Below are 24,274 nucleotides of genomic sequence, written 5' to 3'. Positions count from 1 at the left end.
CACCTTTAATCTCAGCACTGGGGAGTTCAAAGCCACTGTGAGACTACATACTGAATTCCAGGTCAGCCTAGGCTAGAGTGACACCCTACCTCGAAAATAACAATAACAACAAACAAACTATTTGTTTATTGCGTGCAGAGGGAAAGGAGGAAGGGAGGAAGACAGGGAAAATATTGGTGAACAGGTACGTCCACCAGGGCCTCATTACCACTGTAAACGAACTCTAGACACACACACCACTTTATGCATTTGGCTTTACATGAACATTGGGGAATCAAACCTGAGCCAGCAGGCTTTGCAAGCAAGTACCTTTAATCAATAAACCATTTTCCCAGCCCATATCTTGCTTCTTCTGGAGGTAGAGTCTCCCTCTAGTCCAGCTGACCTGGAATTCACTATATAGTCTTAGGCTGGCCTCGAACTCACAGTGAGCCTCCTACTTCCTACTTCTGCTTTGAGTGCTGGGATTAATGGCATGTGCCATCATGCCCGGCCTCATATATTGTTTTTTTTTTTTTTCCTTATCTGTAAGTGTGTAAACTGTCCAAGGTTAATGATCTTGGGTGTAGTCCTATGATGTCATAGGGATTCCACAGTATAGGAGAGTCCCCTAGGCAGGAAGCATGGGGACTTCCTGAGGGAATCAAGCAAGGCAATCTCAATGGCCTTGGCATGAAATGACATAATAATGACTAGCTTAGCCTCCTGGGGTAAAGTTGGTAGTTAAAATATTTTGGGGATCATCAGAAATAATCTTTCTTTGTTCTTCCTTTTTTGAGGTAAGGTCTCACTCTGGCCCAGGCTGACCTGGAATTCACTATGTAGTCTCAGGGTGACCTTGAACTTATAGTGATCCTCCTACCTCTGCCACCTGAGTGCTGGGATTAAAGGCGTGCACCACTACACCTGACAAGAATATTTCTTTTTTTTTCTTTTTCTTTTTTTGGTATTTTGAGGTAGGGTCTCACTCTAGCCCAGGCTGGCCTGGAATGTGGCACCACGCCCGGCTAAGAAGTAGTATTTCTATAGAAAATACTGAAGAACATCTGGGTCTAATTTTTAAAAACATTTTATTTTTTCATTTATTAGAGAGAGAGAGGTAGATAGAAAATGGGCACACCAGGGCCTCTAGGCACTGCAAAAGAACTCCAGACATATGCACCACCTTCTGCATCTGGCCTTACATGGGTACTCAGGAATTGAACCTGGGGGTCCTTAGGCTTTGCAGGCAAGTGCTTTAACTTCTGAGTCACCTCTCTAGCCCCCTAACTTTTATTTTCACCCTTAAATGTAAGTTGTTAATTATATATGGGTTTAGACAATCACTGAGCTTCAGAAAAGTTAAATTTGGGGAGGTGATAGTGTCCACTCTCACTAACCTGATGCACACAGACGTTACACTTATCGCAGAACACCATATCATTCCCTTCTTCACCATCTGGAGATCGACACACATCACAGACCACACTTTCATCATACTCTATGCCTAGCCCTTCCTCTGTCTCAATAGCATGGTTCATATTTTTGTGGCAGTGACGTTCCAGGACTTCTATAATCTTTTCCATAAGAGTTTCATCAACTGGCCCATGACCTGCATGAAAACACAAACAAATGTTTAATCCATCAGTGAATTATCATCACCAAATCACTTACTGTGAGCTTAGCCAAGGAGTGGATAGGATTCTAAAGGACAAAACCAGCCCAAAGCACTAAGAATTTAAAAGCAAGGAAAAAGGGTAATTTACTATTTAATTTTTTCCATAAGCATTCAAATATTAGCCTTGGGCTGGGGAGATGGCTCAGCAGGTAAAGGTGCTGTTTTGCAAGGCCTGAGGGCCCAGGTTTGGTTCCCCAGTACCCACATAAAACCAAATGCATAAAGAGGCACATGTGTCTGAAGTTCCTTTGCAGTAGCAAGCAGCCCTGGTATGCCCATACATACACACTCTCTCTACTAAACAAATTCAAATACTAGCCTCAAAAGAAAGAAGAGGTGGAAGAAATACCTTGTATGCATGTGCTGACAGAAAACAAGTGTGACTGATCAAAAATCAAGTCAAATGTATCCTTTATAATTACTGCACATAGAGACTTAAGAACCATGGGTCCTGGGCTGGAGGGATGGCTTACTGGTTAAGGTGCTTGTCTGCAAAGCCAAAGGGCACAGGTTCAATTCTCCAGTACTCACATAAGCCAGACACAAGGTGGTGCATGCTTCTGGGAGTTTGCTTGGAATGGCTGAAGGCCCTGGTGTGCCCATTTTTTCTCTCTCTGTATATATTTATCTGCTTCTCTCTCTCTCTCCCAAATAAGTAATAAAAATTTAAAAAGAATCCTGGAACATGATGGGGCATACCTTTAATCCAAGCACTTGGGAGGTAGAGGTAGGAGGATCACTGTGAGTTTGAGGCCACCCTGAGACTACACAGTGAATTCCAGGTCAGCCTGAGCTAGAGTGAGACCCTACCTCCCAAAACCAACCCCCCCAAAACAAAACAAAAACCATGGTTCCACAGAATGTAGCAGAAAATAGGTGAACAAGGGCAGTGGCTAAGTATAAAGTGAGCTTCCTTTCAGCCTAGCATCTCCCAGTATTGTTAAGATGGTACTGTCTCATAACATTTATGATTATAATTATGTTTACTTCCAATTTTTTTGTTTGTTTGGTTTTACTTCATTTAATTTATTTGTAAGGAGAGAGAGAAAGAGAGAGAACGAATGAGAATGAGTGAGCCAAGGGCCTAGTGCCACTGCAAATGAATTTCAGACACATGTACCAGTTTGTCCATCTGGCATTACATAGCATTACATGGATTTGCAAGCAAGTGCCTTTAACTGCTGAGCCATCTCCCCAGCCTGCTTTGTTTTCATTAATTAATTAATTAATGTATTTATTTATTATTTGGTTTTTCAAGGTAGGGTCTCACTCTAGCCCAAGCTGACCTGGGATTCACTATGGAGTCTCAGGGTGCCCTGGAACTCATGGCGACCCTCCTACCTCTGCCTCCCGAGTCCAAGGATTAAAGATGTGTACCACAACGCCTAGCTGTTTTAATTTTTTGAAAGTTATATGATAACACTAGAACTCACTGGAGGTAGCTAAGAACTATTTCAGGATGTTTTTCTTTAGATACTTCATTTTTCTGAGCAAGAAAACTGTAAGGTTGGCCTTACGTGGCACTGGGCCATAGTAACCTGTTGGTTGTAGTGGTGCTGCTCAAGGCTAAAGATGGAGTTAATCTTCAACCCCCTGAAACATACAACTCTGCTTCTGGTCCTGCTCATTAAACAAAGTACTTTTCCAGGATAAGCCAAGAATAGGCTCAATACCCTTTTCTTTTTTTGTTTTTTCAAGGTAGGGTCTCACTCCAGGCTGACCTGGAATTCACTATGTCATCTAAGGTGGCCTCAAACTCATGGCGATCCTCCTACCTCTGTCTCCCAAGTGCTGGGATTAAAGGCATGTACTACAATACCTGGCTCTCAGTATCCTCTTCAACAGGAAGTCCAATCAGCTATGATCACAGTAACATTTAGCATTGTGAAGTAACCTCACAAAAATTGGGGGTATCCCATCCCTGATCTGTGCTACTCACTTTGAATGAGGGAAGGAAAGGCCAGATTTAAATATTATTATTCTATTTAAATTAACACACACATTTTATTTTTGAATTATTAAATTATTATATTTACTGAGGGAACTACAAAGCCAAGGAAAGGCACCCACATGGCTAGAGATCCCATGTGGAGGGCCTGGAAAAATCTGGAAAGAAGGAAAAAAATTCAAGGAGCTCCTACCATGTGGGGAGTTGGAAGGGGTAAAGGAGACCATGTGGAAAATAAGGGCAAGGGGATCCTCCTGGCTGGGCCTGGGGATGGGCCCAGGCCAAGCCAGCACAGACCCAGCTGAGGGAAAAACTCACCCATAACTGGAAGTTTCCAAGTGTTCAGACAGCTTGCCCTTCCCTTGCAAAGGTATTTATAAACTTATAGTAGTGGGCTGTCTTCCAGCTCAGGTGAACCATAGGGACAGCTGGTTGGTTGGGGCCAGGGGCTGGCTCAGGAAGAGACAAGCCCTGGAGCCAAGTTCTGAGGGCTGAACTTGACCAACCACAATCCCAGGAGGGGTACTGGTTGTTTGTGAATAAACAGGTTTAGGGAACTAGGCAAAAGATAAGAAGTCAGATCATCTTTGATTTCTAGCAAGTGCAAACTTTCCTGCCTTTTTTTACCTTCAGGCGCCCAGTCACCCTAACTGTAACCCCCTCTCATTATCCCTCTCTCTTTGAGAAGATACTTCAAGTGCTGTTAGAGGACAGGGGGTGATGATGTCAGATCTTGAACTAATTCTGGCTGAACGGGGATATAGAAATATGGCAGTTATAGGGTCTCTCCCAGAGAGGGGAGCTATTCTAAAGGACCCCAAAAGTGTGTTGATAGAGTGCAGGAAGATAGTCTTGGAAGAAATTGGATTAAGAATAAAATGAGTTAATGAGAAGTGAGCACACAGCAAATGGGTGGCCTTAAGGTTATACTTCTTGTGGCGTTTTAGGCCTTGGGGAGCATTTGAGGAAACCTAGGTCATAAAATGGCACAGTAGCGTCTAACAGGGTCTGAATCTGTTTCTGTATGGCATATAAAATGGAAGAGATATTAACAGAGTTATCAGGAACATATACACACATTTAACCTTGATAATGGTGATTATGCCCTATTTTGTATAATAGCCTTCCAGAGTATACCTTTAATTTTTTTTAATTTTTATTTATTTATTTGAGAGCAACAGACGGGGGGGGGGAGGGGAAAGGGAGGAAGGGAGGGAGGGAGAGAGAGAGAAAATGGGCGTGCCAGGAACTCCAGCCACTGCAAACGAACTCCAGATGCATGCGCGTCTTGTGCATCTGGCTTACCTGGGTCCTAGGGAATTGAGCCTTGAACTGGAATCCTTAGGCTTCATAGGCAAGCACTTAACCACTAAGCCATCTCTCCAGCCCCCAGACTGTACCTTTTAAATTTGTCTTGGAGATAACCAGGGTCAAAGGTTGGTAGCATAGAGCCACTGGGTGCCATTAAGGCTGTACAAATATATTTTTGCCTCAGGACTTATTTAATGATGTCCTGCCACAAGTTAGAAGAGTCACTATTGTTCCCAGTATAAGGAAATGTTTTGAATTAACTGACCCTTGATTAGAGTTATCCATATATATATGTATATATTTGATTTGAAATACCATTTTGACACCTATGGCTGTTTATCCTTATTGCAGAATTAGAACTATTACAGAGCAGGCCAATATGCCTTAAGGCCTTGTTTCTCCTTTTGGAAAGCTCTTGTTGCGTTACTTAACAGGCCATTCATATAATATTTGAGGTATCCAATGGATGGATGAGGGAAATGATTATACTTAGTGAGGTAACCCGGGCCTAGAAAGCCAGATACCACATGTTCTCTCTCATATATATGGATCCTAGCTACAAATGTTTGGACTTGTATGTAAGCTGGAATAAAACTCAGTAGCAGAGGCCAGTAAGCTAGAAAGAGGCTATAAGGGAGGGAGGAGAGGGGAGGACTTAAGGGGATGTATTGTATATAAGTAAGTAGAAGAACAGATTACTGGGTGAGGGGTGAAAAGGCCTAAGTGAGGTCAGGGGAAGAGGTTGAGTAAAGGAAGGGTGGGGGGAGGGTTAATCAGAATCTAAGAGGGTATGAATAAGTCATATGGAAACCTACTTTTTTGGACAGTGGTGTACCCAGAAGCCAGATTGTTACTAGAAAACTTTCAGTGCTGGGGATGGGATACCTTCCAGTGAGTTGTTGGCCAGGGAGTTCCCTGATGCCCCCAGAACATTACAGGCCATTGCCAGGGCTCTAGGTTTCCCACCAGGAATAGATATAAGACCCTATTGCTGAAGATTTCACATAATTGGGCTGCAAGGTCACTAAGAAATCCTGTAGGAGCTGAGCTGAAAACCTCCTTCATGTAGACCAGCCAACAGAAAGCTGGAAAAAAACTATTCTGCATGCAGCTCCACAGGAGAGAGAGAAGTCACCAGTGGAGATAAACAATAGTGGACACTGTAAGCCTTAAGATGGGCCAGCCAGGCCAAATGAGCCAATAGGTGCCATAGTGCCATGTCTGTTATGGGGGAAAGCAATCACTCTCTAATTGGACTGGAGGCCCCCTCCATGGGAGGGAAGTCATGAGTTCTAGGGATGTAACACCTGCTGGTATCTGGCTAAATACATATATTATGCATACCAAGCTAACCAGTGAGCACTCTTCTTAATGTTCACACCTATATATGTATGTATCTTTTTTTTTTTTTGAGGTAGTATTTCACTCTAGTACAAACTGACCTGGAATTCCCGGTTCACATCCATATATCAATACTACTCTCACTTTTGGTTACAGAAGCTTCTTTTTACAGATGTCAGTGATTTCTGGGATGACTCAAAAGGCACTGCAGTGCTGAGAAGTGACAGCGGAGTACTGAGCACTCTGAAACATCTCTATCACACCTTCAAAGGCTCAGTGTCCATTGTGGAAGTGGTGGCAGAAAGAATGTAAGAGCTGAAAGAAGGGTAGGGCTCCTTATATAATGCACTCTTCCAGACACAAAATGGCCTGGATATCCATGACTTTTTAGTGCCTGGCACTACATATACAAGACCATTGTAATAGGAGGAAAAGATTATGACATCAAAATAAAAGAGACTGAAGCCGGGCATGGTGGCGCACATCTTTAATCCCACCACTCAGGAGGCAGAGGTAGGAGGATCGCCACAAGTTCAAGGCCACCCTGAGACTACATATTGAATTCTAGGTCAGCCTGGGCTAGTGTGAGACCCCACCTCAAAGAAAATAACAAAATAAAAGAGACTGATTGAGAGGGGGAGGGAATATGATGGAGAGTGGAGGTGTGAAGGGGAAAGTGAGGGGGAGGGAATTATCATGGTTTGTTGTCTGTGATTATGGAAGTTGTCAATAATAAAAAAAATATTTGAGGTATCCCTTTATCTTTGGTTATATATTTCTCCCTGAGTGTTTAAGACTAAGCAAGTAGCCGAAATATAATCAAGAATTAATTCTGGAGGTCACTAATGGCTCTTTAAAGGAGACTTGAAGGACCCAGGAGTAGTCCTATAGCTTCTCCAATAATGGTATTGGCCAAGTAGTTTTACTTCCTTTGGGAAGCCAGAAGGACTGATATTTCCTCAGTTGTGACTCTCCTGTTTCAGACTGTGCCTGATTTTTTGTTTCTGGGTCTCCGTATCCTCCCTGATCAGGAAGACGGATGACTCACCAGGGACCAATGTAGAAGTGTCCCATCATCTCCAGTGGCCTCATGGCCTGGGAGCAGGGACCAAAATATTGGCTGTTTTAGCTTTGGTGAATCCATTTGGCTTTGGTTTTTACATAGGTTATCAGAATACTTAGAATGGAAGTTACACCAACCTGGATGTATGTACATATATAGCACATTTGATTACTCAAACAGATCTAGTTAAAGAATGGCACAAGAGCTTAAGCTCATTTTGTCTAACCGTTTTAAAGTTTAGTTGTCCTGTGACAGCATAGGCCATATCTGAAGCACAGAAAGTAGACACATCTTATCCTTTAAATATCTACTATCTATAAATACAGGCAGAACTTGTTACCAGTCTGGAAAATAATATGCATCTAAACCAATTAATTTAACCTAGAAATTGTCAGCAAAAAGACAAGTAAGACAGTGTAAAGTCTTGGCACTTGTGTTTGAAAATATCTTTAAATATTCTGTCAGACAGAGAGGGAGAAGGAGAGAGGGAGGGGGGGAGAGAGAGAGAGAGAGGGAGAGAGAAAATGGGAGCGCTAAGGCCTCCAGCCACTGTGAACGAACTCCAGATGTGTGCGCCCCCTTGTGCATCTGGCTTATGTGGGTTCTGGAGAATCGAACTGGGGTCCTTTGGCTTTGCAGGCAAACACCTTAACCACTAAGTCATCTTCTCCAGCCCTGAAAACATCTTTGATTAGTCCATATACCTGTATGGATACCAATTACACAAGGAACATTGGAAACAGAACCAAAGAGCTTGAAATTGATTTCTCTCAGACAAGGACCATTGTTTAAGTATGAGGCTATACCCTAAAGCAGGGAATATATTTTAAGAATTAATTTTGTTATAAGCACTGGACTGGAGAACCAGAAATGAGGCAATTACTTTACATATAATAGAACAGAATGTGGTCATTGTTGAGCTAAAATACCCAAGCTCTAATACAACCCTTGACAAATCTGTTTAGAAAGAGAAAACAAGCCAGGCGTTGTGGTGCATACCTTTAATCACAGCACTCGGGGAGGCAGAGGTAGGAGGATCACCACCCTGAGTTCAAGGCCACCCTGAGACTACATAGTGAATTCCAGGTCAGCCTGAGCCAGAGTGAGATCCTACCTCGAAAAACAAAACAAAATTAAAAATAAAAGAGAAAGAGAAAACACTATGTGACAACCAATGATTTTAGCTTAATCTTGGATAGCAATCGATCTTTTATGTATAACAGGAATTTTTATTAACATAAAAAATTTATGTCTTTCCTATGAGTTAAAATTGATAAAGCTTAGGCAAGCTATCCCAACATATTTTACCTAACAGGAGGATAAAGGTTAGAGTGACTGAAATTAAATCACTTAAACCTAAGTGACTAAACCTAGTGATAACTATTTGATAGACTTAGCATAAATAAAATAGAAACTATCTTTAAAATTACAATGTCTTTATGTATGAGTACCTCATCTTTGGAAATTCAACACTTATGCGAATCTTTATCTTAAGACTCAGTTTCTACAATAGTTAAAACCTTAACCTTAGCCGGGTGTGGTGGCGCATGCCTTTAATCCCAGCACTTGGGAGGCAGAGGTAGGAGGATCACCATGAGTTCCAGGCCACCCTGAGACTACATAGTGAATTCCAGGTCAGTCTGGGCTAGAGGGAGACAAAAAACAAAAACAAAAAACAAAAACAAAACAAAACAAAAAAACCCTTAACCTATTTTATTTTTTTTAAATATTTTTTGTTCATTTTTATTTATTTGTTTGAGAGAGAGAAAGAAAGAGGCAGAGAGAGAGAGAGAGGGAGAGGGAGAGAATGGGTGTGCCAGGGCTTCCAGCCACTGCAAATGAACTCCAGACACATGTGCCCCTTTGTGCATCTGGCTAATGGGGGTCCTGGAGAATCGAGCCTTGAACCAGGGTCCTTAGGCTTCACAGGCAAGTGCTTAATCGCTAAGCCATCTCTCCAGCCCTATTTTATTTTATTTTATTTTATTTTATTTTATTTTATTTTATTTTATTTTATTTTATTTTATTTTATTGAGAGTCTTAAAGCCAGTTTTTATATCCCTTAAACCATGAACAAACTGACATCATGAACTGCTAGACTCAGTTTCTCAGTTACTGGTTAAAACCTTGGTATCAAGTAAATATATTTTAGATTTTATCTAAAATTAAATGTTTCAATCAATGAAGGGGACCTTCCCTGAGCTACCTTCATCACCGTTATGATCTCCTTATGGTCCTTATTTTTTTTTTCTTTCTCCCTTTCTAGTCTCTTTTTTTTCTCTTCGGCTTCCTGATTATAATAAACACAAGTTGCTATCTGGAGCAACTGTTTATTTGTTTTTTTTTTTTTTTTCTTTTTTTGAGGTAGGGTTTCACTCTAGCCAGGATGACCTGGAATTCATTATGTAGTCTCAGAGTGGCCTCAAACTCATGGTGATCCTCCTACCTCTGCCTCCCAAGTGCTGAGATTAAAGGTGTGTGCCACCATGCCCAGGTGAACAACTGTTTTCAGGTATACATTTTAATAAATACCTTATTAATGTAAGATCAAAGAGAAAAATAAATGAAAAGGCCAGCCCAGAAAGGCAAGATGAACTCAAGTTAATAAAAGGTCTTGACTTTAAAAAGCCACTGCTTAAGTCAAAGTAGAACTTAAGTGTGACAAAATAACTTACCCATTTCTCTAAGGTCTTCATTGAGCTCCTGAAGCCAAAATATGTCCATATCATCTAGATCATAGTGGCATGCAGATGCATCTAGTTCCAGTGTATTGACACAGCCAGGCTCTGCAGTCTCTGGGCTGGAACAGCAGATGTATTTCCGGGGCCGGACAAAGAGAACCTCCTTTACGTTCTCAGATATAATCCTAGAAAAGCAAGAAAAAGACATTGGTAATAATCAACAGATGACAGGTTCCAGGTACTGACTGGATGGGCCCAATGGCACCCAGGCCATACAGGGGAGCTGGATGTACTCTTTCTCCACCCTGGGTACATGCTCTGCTTTGCCCTCTTTAGAGGTATGTAAGATCCTTTTGTAGAAAGTAAATGGTTCTGCAAACTCATTTTTGTTATCTGGTTTGAATTCACTGACTGCTAATGATATGCTTAATTTACTTTCGTGGCTCTGAGACCTACTACTATTAGTGTTACCTGCACAAAGGTATAGCCATATACCATACTACACATAAAGTTCAGCCAAATTTATGCTTTTGTCATGATACAATACTAGTTAGTGGCACAGAGCACAGGCTTTTGATGCACACAGCCTTTATTTTTCTGTCACTCATTTATGTGGTAATCCTGGTAAATTAATTTATATTAGATTCAGTTTTCTTTGTAAAAAGGGGGCAACAATAAGATATGATAAAAATAATAAATTTATGAGACTAATATGTTTATGTGAAATAATGTGTCTGGCATAGTCTAGGTATGTAATACATAGTATAAGTAATAAAAGTAGTATTATTAAAGCAATCCCAGTAATAGTGATATATATGTATATTTGGTTTTTCAAGGTAGGATCTCACTCTAGCCCAGGCTGACCTACAATTCACTATGTAGTCTCAGATTGGACTTGAATTCATGGTGCTCCTTCTACCTCTGTTGGAATTAAAGGCGTGTGCCACCACACCTGGCTAGTGTTGTATTTCTTAGTTCTTTCACTATGCAGATGAGTTAAAGCTAAGAGACTATGAAATTACATCAACTCAAGGCATTTCCTAATCATAGCAACCATAGATCTGAGCCAGGGTAACATGATGGAATGAAAGATTCCTACTGTTGCATCCACTTCTTCAGCAGGCCTGAGCAAATCCATTTCTAGTCTTATCCCTCCTGATACCCAAGAACCCAAGGCAAGGAAACCGCGCAAGGGAAAAAAGTGTAAGTTTTTCATGCCAACAACTTATTCTACAAGTGATAGTTTAAATACCAGATGAGGCATCAGAAAATATAACCAGGAGGAAATCTGGATTATTATTTCCTGGCAATTTTAAAGAACAGGGTAGGTTATCTAAAAAAAGAGAGAAACAGACATACACATGTTATCATAAAATAATCAAAATCATTCCTTTAGAAGGCTTTGAGAGCTAAGCTCTTAATTCTAGAGTCATTATATACGTAGAAAACATATTTCTATGAATACATGTAAATATATATAATCTACCATATAAATGTAGAGAGCAGATATTTTCTTCTAAGCATTCTTCCCAAAGCCTATGGTTCCAAATAATGTATTCTGAGTAAAATTATTAAGTAAGTACTTTTGCACATTTTACATTTTCTACCATAGGAGACTGAAAGCCAAAGGCAATAAATACTTGAGGAAAATGCAGAAACCTCAAATGTTAATTGAAACTAAAATTTTGGGAACTGCTGTCAAGAGGTCTGCTTTCAACTAAAAGGAACCCAACTGAAAAGGACAAGACATAATTTACAGAGACTGTAAGATTAACTATGCTATGCTTCTTTGGTGCATGATTTTACAAGGCAATTACAGAATATCCAATCTTTCTGAAGATATTTCTTTTTCTAAAAAAGACTATAGCTAATAATTCAATTCAGTTGACTCAAACTGTACAAGGAAAAAGGAAGATTATATATTTTCTTAAATGAAGCAAATATGTTTATAATGCTTCTGGAAGAAAACAAAGGAGAATATATTTATAACCATGAGACAAACAAAGATCTTAAATAAAACACAAATGCTATTAACCAAAAGGAAGAAATTGGGAAAAAAATGAGAAACTCTGGATATTAGAAGACACACTTAAAAAATGAAAAGGAAATCCATGGAATAGATGATATTTCAATTACATATAGATAACAAAGGTTAAAACAAAATATTTACAATGTATATTGAAGTCTTATAACTCAATTAGAAAAAGACAAGCAACCCAATTAAAAGCTAAGCAAAAGACTTAAGTGGACACTTCACAAATAAGGCTATCATAAGGCAAACAAACATTTTTTATACCTCAACCTCAATTAATTATTACAGAATTTAAAATAATAATCAATATTATCTATCAGCATGGCTAAGTTTAAAAGACTCACCCCAAATTGGTCTATGGTGGTTTAAATGATGGGAAGAATTGGAGCAAACACACCTATTATTACTCTGCTGGTGGGAATGTGAGCTGGTATAAGCAACTTTGGCAGCAAATAAAAAGCAAGTACAGGGCATGCCCTATGACCTAGTAAATCTACTCCTAGGTATAGTTAATAAAATGCACATACATGAATACTAAAAGATAAATAAAAATGTTCATTTCTATTTTTTCTAATAGTGGAAAATTGGAAACAAGTCAAATATCTATTGGGGGAAGAATGGATAAGTTGTAGCACATTTACATAATGAAGTGTGATACAGGAATGAAAATTAATGGACCACTACATGCAACAGCATGGATGGATTGCACAAGCATAACAATGAACAAAACAATCCAGTCTCAAATGAGTACATACTATAGGATTCTATTTATATGAAGTTCAAAAACTGGCAAAACTGTTACCTACGGTGAGGGAGGTCAGTTACTGGCAGAGAGCAGAAGGAAGGCTTCTGGGGTGTTGGTAATGTTCTATTTCTTGATCTGGGTGGCAGTTAAATGAATATGTTTAATTCATGAAAATTCATTCAGCTATACAATTATGCTTAATGCACTTTTCTGTGTGTAATCATACTTCAATGCAAAGTTAATCATATTGATAATTAGAATGGTGATATCATACTCATCTTTCCATATGTATCCTAAACTAATAAGTATTAAAAAAGCAATAACAAATATAAGAAAACACATGGGTAAAAGGTCAAGTTAATGCAAATTCACAAGGGAAATTACTGTATTTATGATAGAGGGGAAACTCTATTAAAATTAGTGAAAAATATTACTTTGGAATTTATTAGCATATATCAATTATATATAATAATTGGTTTCATTATGGCATTTTCACATATGTATATAATGTACTTTGACCATATTCTACTTTGAAAAAAATTTTTTTTGAGACAAGGTTTCCCTATGTAGCCCAGGCTGACCTTGAATTCATAGTTCTCCTGCTTCAGCCTCCTGAGTGCTGGGATTACAGGTATGTACCACCATACCCAGCCTGGGATTTTAAAAAAAAAAACAGTTTCAATTGTCTTACAACACAGGTAATATTTCTATAGCTAGAGGAAATCTCTGAATAATCTTTGTACAATTGTCATTACTAGCCATTTTGGAATAGCCAGAGATACTCTAAATAGCCATTAGAACACTGACTAAATGAACAACAGCTCACAAACCCAGAAGTTTGGATAATTCTGTCAGGATAAGACAGGTGGAGCTTTCACTAGCTTTCCAGATGACTGGCCTTTAGTGAAAGGACCCACAACCACATCTTTTAGCTCCATAGAAAGGAGGCCTATTTACCTGTTCTTCAGTGTAGGCCTGTGGTGGCTGGAATGCCACTACCTTTAGCCCATGTGGATACTACTGTGCCACTGAGGAAACAATAAATAGAAAACTAGTACAGTTTTAACCTGACCTAAAACCTCCCCCTAGTGACCACTCAGGGTCTCTCTAACTGATCTAAATATTTGTAAGGTCGAGCCTATGCTATGTTTCCTAATGCGTAGACTACTATAATTTTTTGAAGACTTGAAATAAGTGTCTTATAAATTAACTAGATAACAGTCTCTCATAAGAATACTTTTTGTGGTTTAAAGACAGCCTCAACTCTGTAATTCAGGCTAGCATAGAACTAACTCTATAGCCCAGGCTGGCCTTGAACTTGTGGCAATCTTTCTGCTCCAGCTTCCCAAGTGCTAGATTACAGATGTGAGACACTGTCACATAGTTCATAAAAATACTTTCAGGAATAGTTTCCCAAAATGCTCTTTGTTGATCTTATCACTTCATGATAAGCTCTATAACATAACATTTTCCAAGCCCACATTTTCTTCTATAATGTGACTTTGCTCTCCATAATGTTGTGAACACTGTTTCTACTCCCTTTGAGAAGGGAAAGGCTTGTGACAGATTTTACTAGCTATGAACAATGCAAGGCTGAGGTCATAAAAGGGAGTGAAATTTTCACCTGGCTCTGAGGAAGGAACAAGTACACTTGGGAACTCTGTACCTGAAGTCTATATAAGAGTACGACTACATTACAGTTGTTATGTTATAAGAGGTTATAAGAGGCCACATGTATGTAATCTTTATGTCATTCCAGACTAGGGATGGGGCTGTGAGACAGATACATTAGTGAATAAGCCTTTGATGATTCTACCTGTCCCAACCCCCACAGATATATCACTCCAAACTTTAGGTCATCTGAGATAAAACCCTATACATTGTAGAGCAGAGAGAAGCTATTCCTGTGCCCTAACTTCTTGATTTATAGAATTGCCCTGCCAATGAGAAAAGTGAAAACTACCTGGAAGCATGTACTACATATGTATGTATGCACATACTTACACATGCACACGTACACACACACACACACACACACACACACACACCAGCTTTGCAACATCAGAAGAACCCAAAGGGGCAGATGGGAAGACCAGATGAACTCTAAGGGAATACCAACAAGCAACATTCCATAAGCTCCTCTCTTTCATACACCAGCACTGAGTACACCCAGAGATAAAAGAAGCCAAGGGCGTCCAGTCGCCTCTCCCCCATACATCACAGAGCACAGCCAGGTCAAGCAAGCAAAGGTGAGCTAGAAATTTACACTAAAAGGCAACTGATCTAAACTCTGCTGGGGCAATACATCCTCCCAAATCTGATTCTATAGGTTTGAACTGTAGGTGTAAATCACACCTCTTGTATCAGGGCACATGCTAAAGCAAACCATCACAGGGAAGGAAAGAATTCAAAACCCATCCCACCAAGGCAGAAACAATGACCAATGCAATAACTTTCCATTTTTGTTATGATGTATGTTTAGTATAATTTGCCTTTTTTTTTCTCTCGAGGTAGGGTCTCACTCTAGCTCAGGCTGACCTGGAATTCACTATGTAGTCTCAGAGTGGTTTCAAACTCATGGCAATCCTCCTACTTCTGCCTCCTGAGTGCTGTGATTAAAGGTGTGCACCACCATGCCTGGCTCTACTTTGCCTTCTTTTTGAGGTAAGGTCTCTCTGTAGCCCAGAGTGACCTGGAACTCAATCTGTTATCCCAGGCTGTCTCAAACTTAGGGTGATTCTCCTACCTCTACCTTCTGAGTGCAGGGATTAAGGGCATTTGCTACCACACCCGGCTACTTTGTCTTTTTTTTTTTTTTTTTTTTGGTTTTATGAGGTAGGGTCTCACTCTAGTCCAGGCTGATCTGGAATTCACTATGGAACCTCGGTGGCCTCAAACTCACAGTAATCCTCCTCCCTCTGCCTCCCAGTGCTGGGATTAAAAGCGTGCACCACCATGCCTGGCTTACTTTGCCTTTTTTGACTGATTGTATGTTAGGGCTAACTTCTTTCATTTTTGATATTTTATTTATCTTTTAGTGCTTCTTTAAAAAATTTCTACTCTTGGGCTGGGAAGATAGCTCAGGAGTTAAAGGCACTTGTTTGCAATGCCTTTTGGCGTGGGTTGGTGGCACATGCCTTTACTCCCAGTGCTTGCAAGGACGAAGTAGGAGAATTGCCATGAGTTTGAGACTAGCCTTAAGCTACAGTATGAGTTCTTGGTCAGCCTGGGCTAGAGTGAGACTTTGCCTCAGAAAAACAACAACAACAAAAAAATCATGGTGCTGGAATAAAACCAGACATGTAGATAAATAAATATAAACCCATTCAACTACAGGCAGGTGGTGTAAAAAAACCATATATTTATTTATATATTATATATATAATGTTTATATATAACATGTAGATAAATATTATATATAAATATTATATATTTTTTACATATAAATATTTATATATACATTTGAGAGAGAGAGAGAGAATGAGGGAGAGGCAGATATAGAGAGAATAGGCATGTTAGGGCCTCCAGCCACTGCAAACTAACTCCAGATGCATGCTCCACCTTGAGCATCTGGCTTACATGGGTACTGGGGAATCAAACCTAGGTTCTCTGGCTTTTCAGGAAGTGTCTTAACTGCTAAGACATTTCTCTAGCCCAGGCATCTGGTTTTTGACAACAATGCCAAAAATATGCACTGGAGAAAAGACAGCTTCACTAACAAATGGTGCTGGGTAAACCGAATATCTATATGTAGGAGAATTAAACTAGATACTTATCTGTCTCCGTGTAAAAGAATCAACTTCAAATGGATCAAAGACCTTAAGGACAGACCTAAAATTCTGAAACTGCTAGCATAAAGTGTATGGAAAATACTTCAACATATAGACTGAAGTAAAGATTGTCCAAATGGGACTACAGTTGCTCAGGAAATATGGCCAATAATCAACAAGCGAAATTTAAAAATAAAGGTTTTGTACAAGAAACAATTAAGTTGAAGAGGTAGCCTATGGAATGGAAAAAAATCTTTTACATGCACACGTGATAGAGGATTAATGTCTAGAATACACAAAGAACTAAAAAAAAAAAACTAAGTGGTAGATTACAATGAAATTCCATCTTAAATAAAATTGTAATGGTACACAGTAGTTTTCTATGGAGTTTGGCAAGTGATGAGCAGATACTATCTAAAAGTGTTCTGTCTTGATAGCGTGTCCCTTTCCCAGTCATTTGGTTAGAAAGTAAAAGCTTCTCTCTCTCTCTTTTTTGGTCTTTGCTGATTGGTGCTTCTGAGTTGCCACATTGTCTAGTATCAAGTCTAAGAGCATGAGGGCATGCACACGTGTGCATGTATGCGCGCGCAAGCTCTGTCTCTCTGTCTCTGTCTGTCTGTCTCTCTCTCTCTCTCTCTCTCTCTCCCTCTCCCTCTCCCTCTCCCTCTCCCTCTCCCTCTCCCTCTCCCTCTCCCTCCCACCCTTAGGGAACACACAGCTGTATTGTTACAGAGGTCTCAAGGACATAGCTTTTCAGCTATCTTCACTTAACCTTTCAAAGACAGGTTGGTGTTACATAAAGTGCTCAGGAATTTTATTTGTTGCAGTGGGAGGGGAAACATGGGAAAGTACATCTATTCTGTTTTTCTGGAAATGGAAGCCTGGCCAAGACTGTTAAATTTTAAAATGAAAGTAACAGAGAAGACATATACATAAATCTGAAAACTGAGAAGAAACAAAACAAAACAAATTCTTTAAACTACCAAGACAGGGGGTTTGGTACTTTTGTTAGGCAGTTAGGATGACTGGAACCCTGAAAGTAAAAAATGTCTTTGGGCTTTGCTAGAGATCAGAGAAACAGCTGGCTTCTCCTTACCTTTTGCCTAAAGGAGTTCCCTAAATTTGTTTTTCCACCAAAAATTCAAACTCCTCCTGGAGATGGGATAATAATTATATACTTCTTTTTTAAAAATATTTTTTGTTCATTTTTTATTTATTTATTTGAGAGCAACAGACATAGAGAGAAAGACAGATAGAGGGAGAGAGAGAGAATGGGCGCGCCAGGGCTTCCAGCCACTGCAAACGAACTCCAGACGCGTGCGCCCCCTTGTGCATCTGGCTAACGTGGGACCTGGGGAACCGAGCCTCGAACTGGGGTCCTTAGGCTTCATAGGCAAGCGCTTAACCGCTAAGCCATCTCTCCAGCCCTTTTTTAAAAATTTAGTTATTTGAGCTGGGCGTGGTGGCGCACGCCTTTAATCCCAGCACTTGGGAGGCAGCGGTAGGAGGATCACCGTGAGTTCAAGGCCACCCTGAGACTACATAGTGAATTCCAGGTCAGCCTGGGCTAGAGTGAGACCCTACTTCGAAAAACCAAAAAAAAAAAAAAAATTAGTTATTTGAGAGCAACAGACAGAGATAGAAAGTGGCAGAGAGGGAGAGAGAGAAAGAATGGGTGCACCAGGGCCTCCAGCCACTGCAAACTAACTCCAGATGCGTGTGCCCCCTTGTGCATCTGGCTAACGTAGGCCCTGGGGAACTGAGCCTCAAACTGGGGTCCTTAGGCTTCATAGGCAAGCGCTTAACCACTAAGCCATTTCTCCAGCCCATTATATACTTCTTAATTTCCCGCTGGTGAGGGACTACGATGGTTTGGGCACTTTCCATTTTTCGCCTGCCTATCTTTCCAATTCAAATTCTGCCTGGGATTGCTGCATACTTTCTGTGCTCTTCCTGGACCTGTGACCATTGCTATGGACTCATAGGTACAAACTAAGCTTAACTGGGATGAAACAAGGGGAAGGGCATGCTTAGCAAGGCTGAACTCCAGAGCTTGTTCTGGTGGAGCTAGGGTGCCTCATGGCCACAAAGACACGCAAGAGCCAAAGGCGACTGGCTGAAACCAAGGGGTCAACTTGGCCCACCAAGTTGGAAGGAGTGGGAGGGAGGGAGAGAGAAGGAGAGAGGGAGGAGGGGGGTGTCTTCAAGATTTTTTCTTTCCTTTTTTCACTGTTAAGACCATTGATAAATTGGGTCAGATGGGCTCCACTCCATTCCCAGATGTACCCCTCAGGCACACCTGTCACACCAGCTGCTGACATGTCCCAGGGCCTCAGCTCCTTTGCTTGCAGGCGTGTGGCCACTGGGGGGAGGACTTCAGTATTCCCTCCCCCCTTTTATCCTAGCTTAGCTCAATGCATTCTTGTTGCTATGGGAGCCTGAATGAGGGATATATGACTCAGGACCCTCAGAGGGTACAGAGGCACAGTAGGGAAGGCTTCAGTGTGGCAGCTTGACACCCTCATTTCTTTTTTTTTTTTTTCTTTCACCTCTCCGGATGTTTTTTTTTTTAATTTTTAAAATTTTTATTAGCATTTTCCAAGATTATAAAAAAAATAAAAATAAAAATATCCCATGGTAATTCCCTCCCTCCCCACCCCCCACCACTTTCCCCTTTGAAATTCCATTCTCCATCATATTACCTCCCCATCACAATCATTGTACTTACATATATACAATATCAACCTATTAAGTACCCTCCTCCCTTCCTTTCTCTTCCCTTTATGTCTCCTTTTTAACTTACTGGCCTCTGCTACTAAGTATTTTCATTCTCACGCAGTTGACACCCTCATTTCAAAACCATGTAGTTTTAAAATTGCTTGGTAAAAATAAGTACATAATTTTGATTTGATGCTTTCTGAATTGCCTAATGGTTAGAGACAACTCATTTGTAATTTGATGTTTTCTCTTTTGCTTAGGCTTAATAAGCTGTTATTTATAGATACCTTTTGGTTTCTCTATTATGTGTGATAAACTACAGTATGGCTTTTTTATTTTTTACTTTTAAGTATGAACTCCAGATGTGTGCGCCACCTTGTGTATCTGGCTAATGTGGGCTCTGGGAAATCAAACCTGGATCGTTTGGCTTTGCAGGCAAACGCCTTAACTGCTAAGCCATCCCTCCAGCCCCAGTATGGCTTTCTTAATCTAAACAGTCCAACAGATTTTAGCTGGGGAAACTCCTGAAACTTTTGCTAGCTTTCTATTTACTTCAAGGTTTTTTTTTTTTTTAATTTTTGTCCTTTTTTGATCAATAGTGCTATATGCTAAAACATGTTTAAAATGCAATTTTGTTGTTTTTTTCCTCTATTTTCTCTCAGTTGGCAAAATATAATTACTGAGTTTATGTTCTAGGTCAACGTCAACCTGCATACAGGATTATTGGGAACAACAAAATTCTGTCTGATGTGGTGGCTCAGAGATTATGGAAATGACAGCATTCTATTGGTTGTAATGGTCCTGTCACCTGAAAGGAGAAGGCAACTGGCCTGAGTTCCAGACCAGCCTGCCTCAAGACAAAAACCAAAATCTAGCCGAGCATGGTGACACATGCCTTTAATCCCAGCACTCAGGTGTCATGAGCTTGATGCAACCCTGAGACTACACAGTGAATTCCTGGTCAGCCTGGGCTAGACCAAAATCCTACCTCAAAAAAATAATCTGCCTTAGGGCTGGAGGGATAGATTAGCAGTTCAGGCACTTGTCTGCAAAGTCAAAGGACCCAGGTTTGATTCCCCAGCACCCATGTGAGCACAAGGTGGCACATGGTTTTGGAGTTTGTTTGCCACTGGATGCCCTGGTGCACCCATCCCCTTTCTCTCTTTCTGTCCCTTAATCCCTCTCATAAATAAATAATTTAAAAATCTGCCCTATTTACTTTTAATAAAATCATGTCTAGGTATATTAAATATATTGGAAAAGATTATCCCCAAAGCAGTAGTTATGTTTTGCTTGTATTCATAGACTTATACCTTATTTTATTTTATTTACTTATGTGAGAGAGAGAAAGAGGCAGAGGGAGAGAGAGAATGGGCATGACAGGGCCTCCAGCCACTGCAAATGAACTCCAGTTGCATGTGCTTCTGTCAACTGGTAATGAGATAAGTCAAATAGGTATAGTCTCTCTTAATAATCTTATATGAAAGATGACTGAGTTATATGCATTATGAGATGAGATGATTGAAGGAACTGGGAAGGAATTTTTCAATGTTGGGCATACAGAATGTTTGCTAAGAAGGATTTTTTGAGTGGAACTTAGAACAAAAAGTTGAGGAGCTGGAGTGATGGCTTAATGGTTAAGGTGCTTGCCTGGAATTCACTATGTCATCTCAGGGTGGCCTTGAACTCACGGCAATCCTCCTACCTCTGCCTCCCAAGTGCTGGGATTAAAGACGTGCACCACCATGCCTGGCTTGCAACATTTATTTTTTAAAAACTCAGTTAATGTGATAATGCTAAAAGACTGAATGTTTTTCCCCCAAGACTGTAAAAGTAGCCAGCTGGAAGGCCAGGCATGGGGCACACACCTTTAATCCCAACACTAAGTTAAAGGTCACCCTGTAAGTACATAGTAAACTCCTGGTCAGCCTGGACTAGAGAAAGACCCTACCTCAAAAAAAACAAACAAACAACAAAAGGGCTGGAGGGATGGCTTAGTGGTTAAGGCGTTTGTCTGCAAAGCCAAAGGACCCAGGTTCGACTCCCTAGGACCCACATTAGCCAGAGGCACAAATGTCTGGAATTTGGTTGCAGTGGCTAGAGGCCCTGGCACGCCTATTCTCTCTTTCTTTCCCTCACTCCTTCTTTCTCTGTCAAATAAATAAATAAAAATAAAATATCTAAAAAAGTTGTGTGCCACCATGACTGGTTGGTCTGGAAACTTAAAAAACAAAACAACAACAAAAAGTTTTAGCCACTATAATATGGCAACAAAGGAAATAAAAGATAAACTGACTGGTGACATAATGGACTACAGAGAAAAATCCCAAGGAAGATGTACATGATGGTCCATGCCTGTAATCCTACCGCTCAGTAGGTTGAGGCAGGAAGACTGCATATGAATTCAAAGCCCACCTGGGCTACAAAGTGAGACTCTGTCTCACAAATTCAAAATAATACAAAACAAACAAGAAAAAAAAAAACCACAATGAATCTCTAATAACATAAATCCGGAATAACATGATTTGGCAAGGTTGTAAGAATACAAGGTCAATTTATAAAAATGGTTTGAATTTGTATGTATTAGCAATGAAAATATGGAAGCCAAAATTACAATACCATTAACACTTGTTTAACAATTACAGGTACGTGTGTAGGAAAACATGTACAAGATTTGTTTGCTGAAAAGAACATGATGCTGATAAAACAAATCAAGGATCTAAATAAATGGAAAACTGAATGGTTCAAAATAATAAAGATGCTATTTTCTCCCAAATGACATATTGCTATAATATAACTCCTACATTAATCTAGCAATTATTTTGTAGATAGAGACAAACTTAGTGTAAAATTTCTATGGGAAAGACAAAGAAAATAGAATAGCTACAATAATTTTGAAAAATGAAGAATAAAGTGGGAGGAATGAACTTATTGATTTTGAACCTTAGCTTAAATCTTTTGTCTTCTATAAAATCAATTCAAAATGGATTATGCATTTAAATTTAAAGTATAAAACTCATAAAAGAAAATAAGCAGATGAAAAGACAACCTCTATTTAGCTGGGAGCAAGTACTTACCAAGGTACTCACATCACAAATATATAAATACTTCTGAAAACTCAATATTAAAAAATAAAATAAACAGTCAGAAATGGGAACAACCATGAAGGTACATTTCACCGAAGAGCACATAAAGATGGGAAATAAGACCATCAGAAACCTTTAAGACTAGGTCCTATATAGAGGGGTTAGTCTTGGAGTAACTCCACACTAAATAAGTAAGCCTGAATTTATATGGAAACAAAATGTTAATTGAACAACATGTCTTTTTGAGACAGGGTCTCTCTATGTAGCCCAGGGGGGCTTTGAACTTCCAACTCAGATTCACAACTATTGGAATTACAGGTATAATTTATGCCTGGTTGATCTCACTTGCTTTTAAAAATTAGATGAAGGACACAAATAAATTCTTTTTAAATTAATATTCCTCATATCACAAAGATTTGACTTCTTGGTAGTCTATAAAATCTAAAAAGGAAAAAAAAATAACACAATCTGACCCCTGCAAAATGATGATTATTAAGAGTAACAATAAGCAGGCCGGGCGTGGTGGCACACGCCTTTAATCCCAGCACTCGGGAGGCAGAGGTCGGAGGATCTCCGTGAGTTCAAGGCCACCCTGAGACTCCATAGTGAATTCCAGGTCAGCCTGGGCTAGAGTGAGACCCTACCTCGAAAAACCAAAAAAAAAAAAAAAAAAAAAAAAAAGAGTAACAATAAGCAGCTGTGATTCAGCCTATCTATTTTAAACATAAAGCTTAAATCCTAAGTATAAGTATCTCTATTTAAAGCAAAAGGGGCAATCCAAAGAAGTTGACAAAAGAATGAATGCTATTAATTCAGGAAATAAGATCAACATATTCCATAAGAACTATCTTCAAAGTGTCACCCCCAGACTAGCAGCATCAGTATCATGTGTGTGGGGGAGTTATTAGACATGAAAATTCTCAGCAGGTCATCGTGCTGTATGTCTGTAATTCCAGAAGTTGGGAGGCAGAGAAGAGAAGCAGGACCTACATACAGTGATAGCAGGTATAAAAATATCCTCCCAGGCTTCACTCTTCAGATCTACTGGAACAAAATCCCTGAGGCTATTGTAGAAGTCTGTTTTAACAAATCTTCCATGTGATTCTGATGTACCATAAAACTTGAGAATACCTCTTCTAAAGGAAATGCATACTACAGTATGATCATTATTAATGTATTCTAAGAAACAAAATAATATATTTTACCTACCAAGAAAAATAAGTTCTACATTCCATTTACTATTAGTAAGCTAGAAAGGAGATATAAAGAGAATAGAAAGGGAGGGGGAACTTAATAGGATGGTATTGTACATATGTAAGTAGAATAACAGATTAATGGGGTTAAGGCTAAGTGAGGTCAGGGAAGAGACTAAGTAAAGGAAAGGTGGAGGGAGGGCTAGTCAAAATCTAAGAGGATATAAATAAGTCATATGGAAACCTACTTTTTTGGACAATGGAACACTCAGGAGCCATAGATTGTTACTAGAAAATTTTCAGTGTCAGGGAAGGGATATCTTCCAGTGAGTTGTTGGCCAGGGAGGTTCCTGATGCCTCCAAAACATTACAGGCCATTGCTGAGGCCCTTGGTTTCCTACCAGGAATAGATGGTAAGACCCTATTGCTGAAGACTCCACATACTTGGGCTGCAAGATCACTGAGAAACCCTGTTGGAGCTAAGCTGAAAACCTTCTCCATGTAGACCAGCTAATAGAAAGCTGGAAAAAGCTAAGCTGCATGCTGAATTTCAATGGGAGAGAAAGAAACCACCAGTGAAGATACTCAACAATGGACACTGCAAGCCTTATGTTTAGCCAGCCAGGCCAAATAAGCCAATGGGTGCAATAGTGGCACGTCTGTTATGGGGGAAACCAAATGCCCTCAATTATACTGGAGGCCCGGCTCCATGGAAGGGAATACATCCCT

At 39.8% G+C, this 24,274-nt stretch overlaps 1 protein-coding gene across 7 annotated transcripts in view; it reads right to left on the bottom strand.

Moving 5' to 3' along the window:
- The window catches only part of Jade3 (jade family PHD finger 3), a 162,843-nt gene that overhangs the window by 30,588 nt on the left and 107,981 nt on the right, over positions 1-24,274 (bottom strand). For 5 of the 7 annotated variants that reach the window (XM_045140863.1, XM_045140864.1, XM_045140865.1 and 2 more), the window contains 3 exons: positions 12,836-12,913; positions 9,996-10,186; positions 1,380-1,591 (listed from right to left, as the gene is read on the bottom strand). In XM_045140863.1, coding sequence (XP_044996798.1) covers positions 1,380-1,591; positions 9,996-10,186; positions 12,836-12,913 — 481 coding nt within the window. Of the gene's footprint in view, positions 1-1,379; positions 1,592-9,995; positions 10,187-12,835; positions 12,914-13,359; positions 13,375-24,274 lie in introns of those variants that run through there. The other 2 variants (XM_045140868.1, XM_045140867.1) reach the window with 2 other exon arrangements.

The sequence above is a fragment of the Jaculus jaculus genome, chromosome X, assembly GCF_020740685.1.
Source record: "Jaculus jaculus isolate mJacJac1 chromosome X, mJacJac1.mat.Y.cur, whole genome shotgun sequence".
Taxonomy (NCBI): domain Eukaryota; kingdom Metazoa; phylum Chordata; class Mammalia; order Rodentia; family Dipodidae; genus Jaculus; species Jaculus jaculus.
The sequence above is the reverse complement of the archived record's forward strand: the minus strand, read 5'-3'. Positions and strand labels throughout refer to the sequence as shown.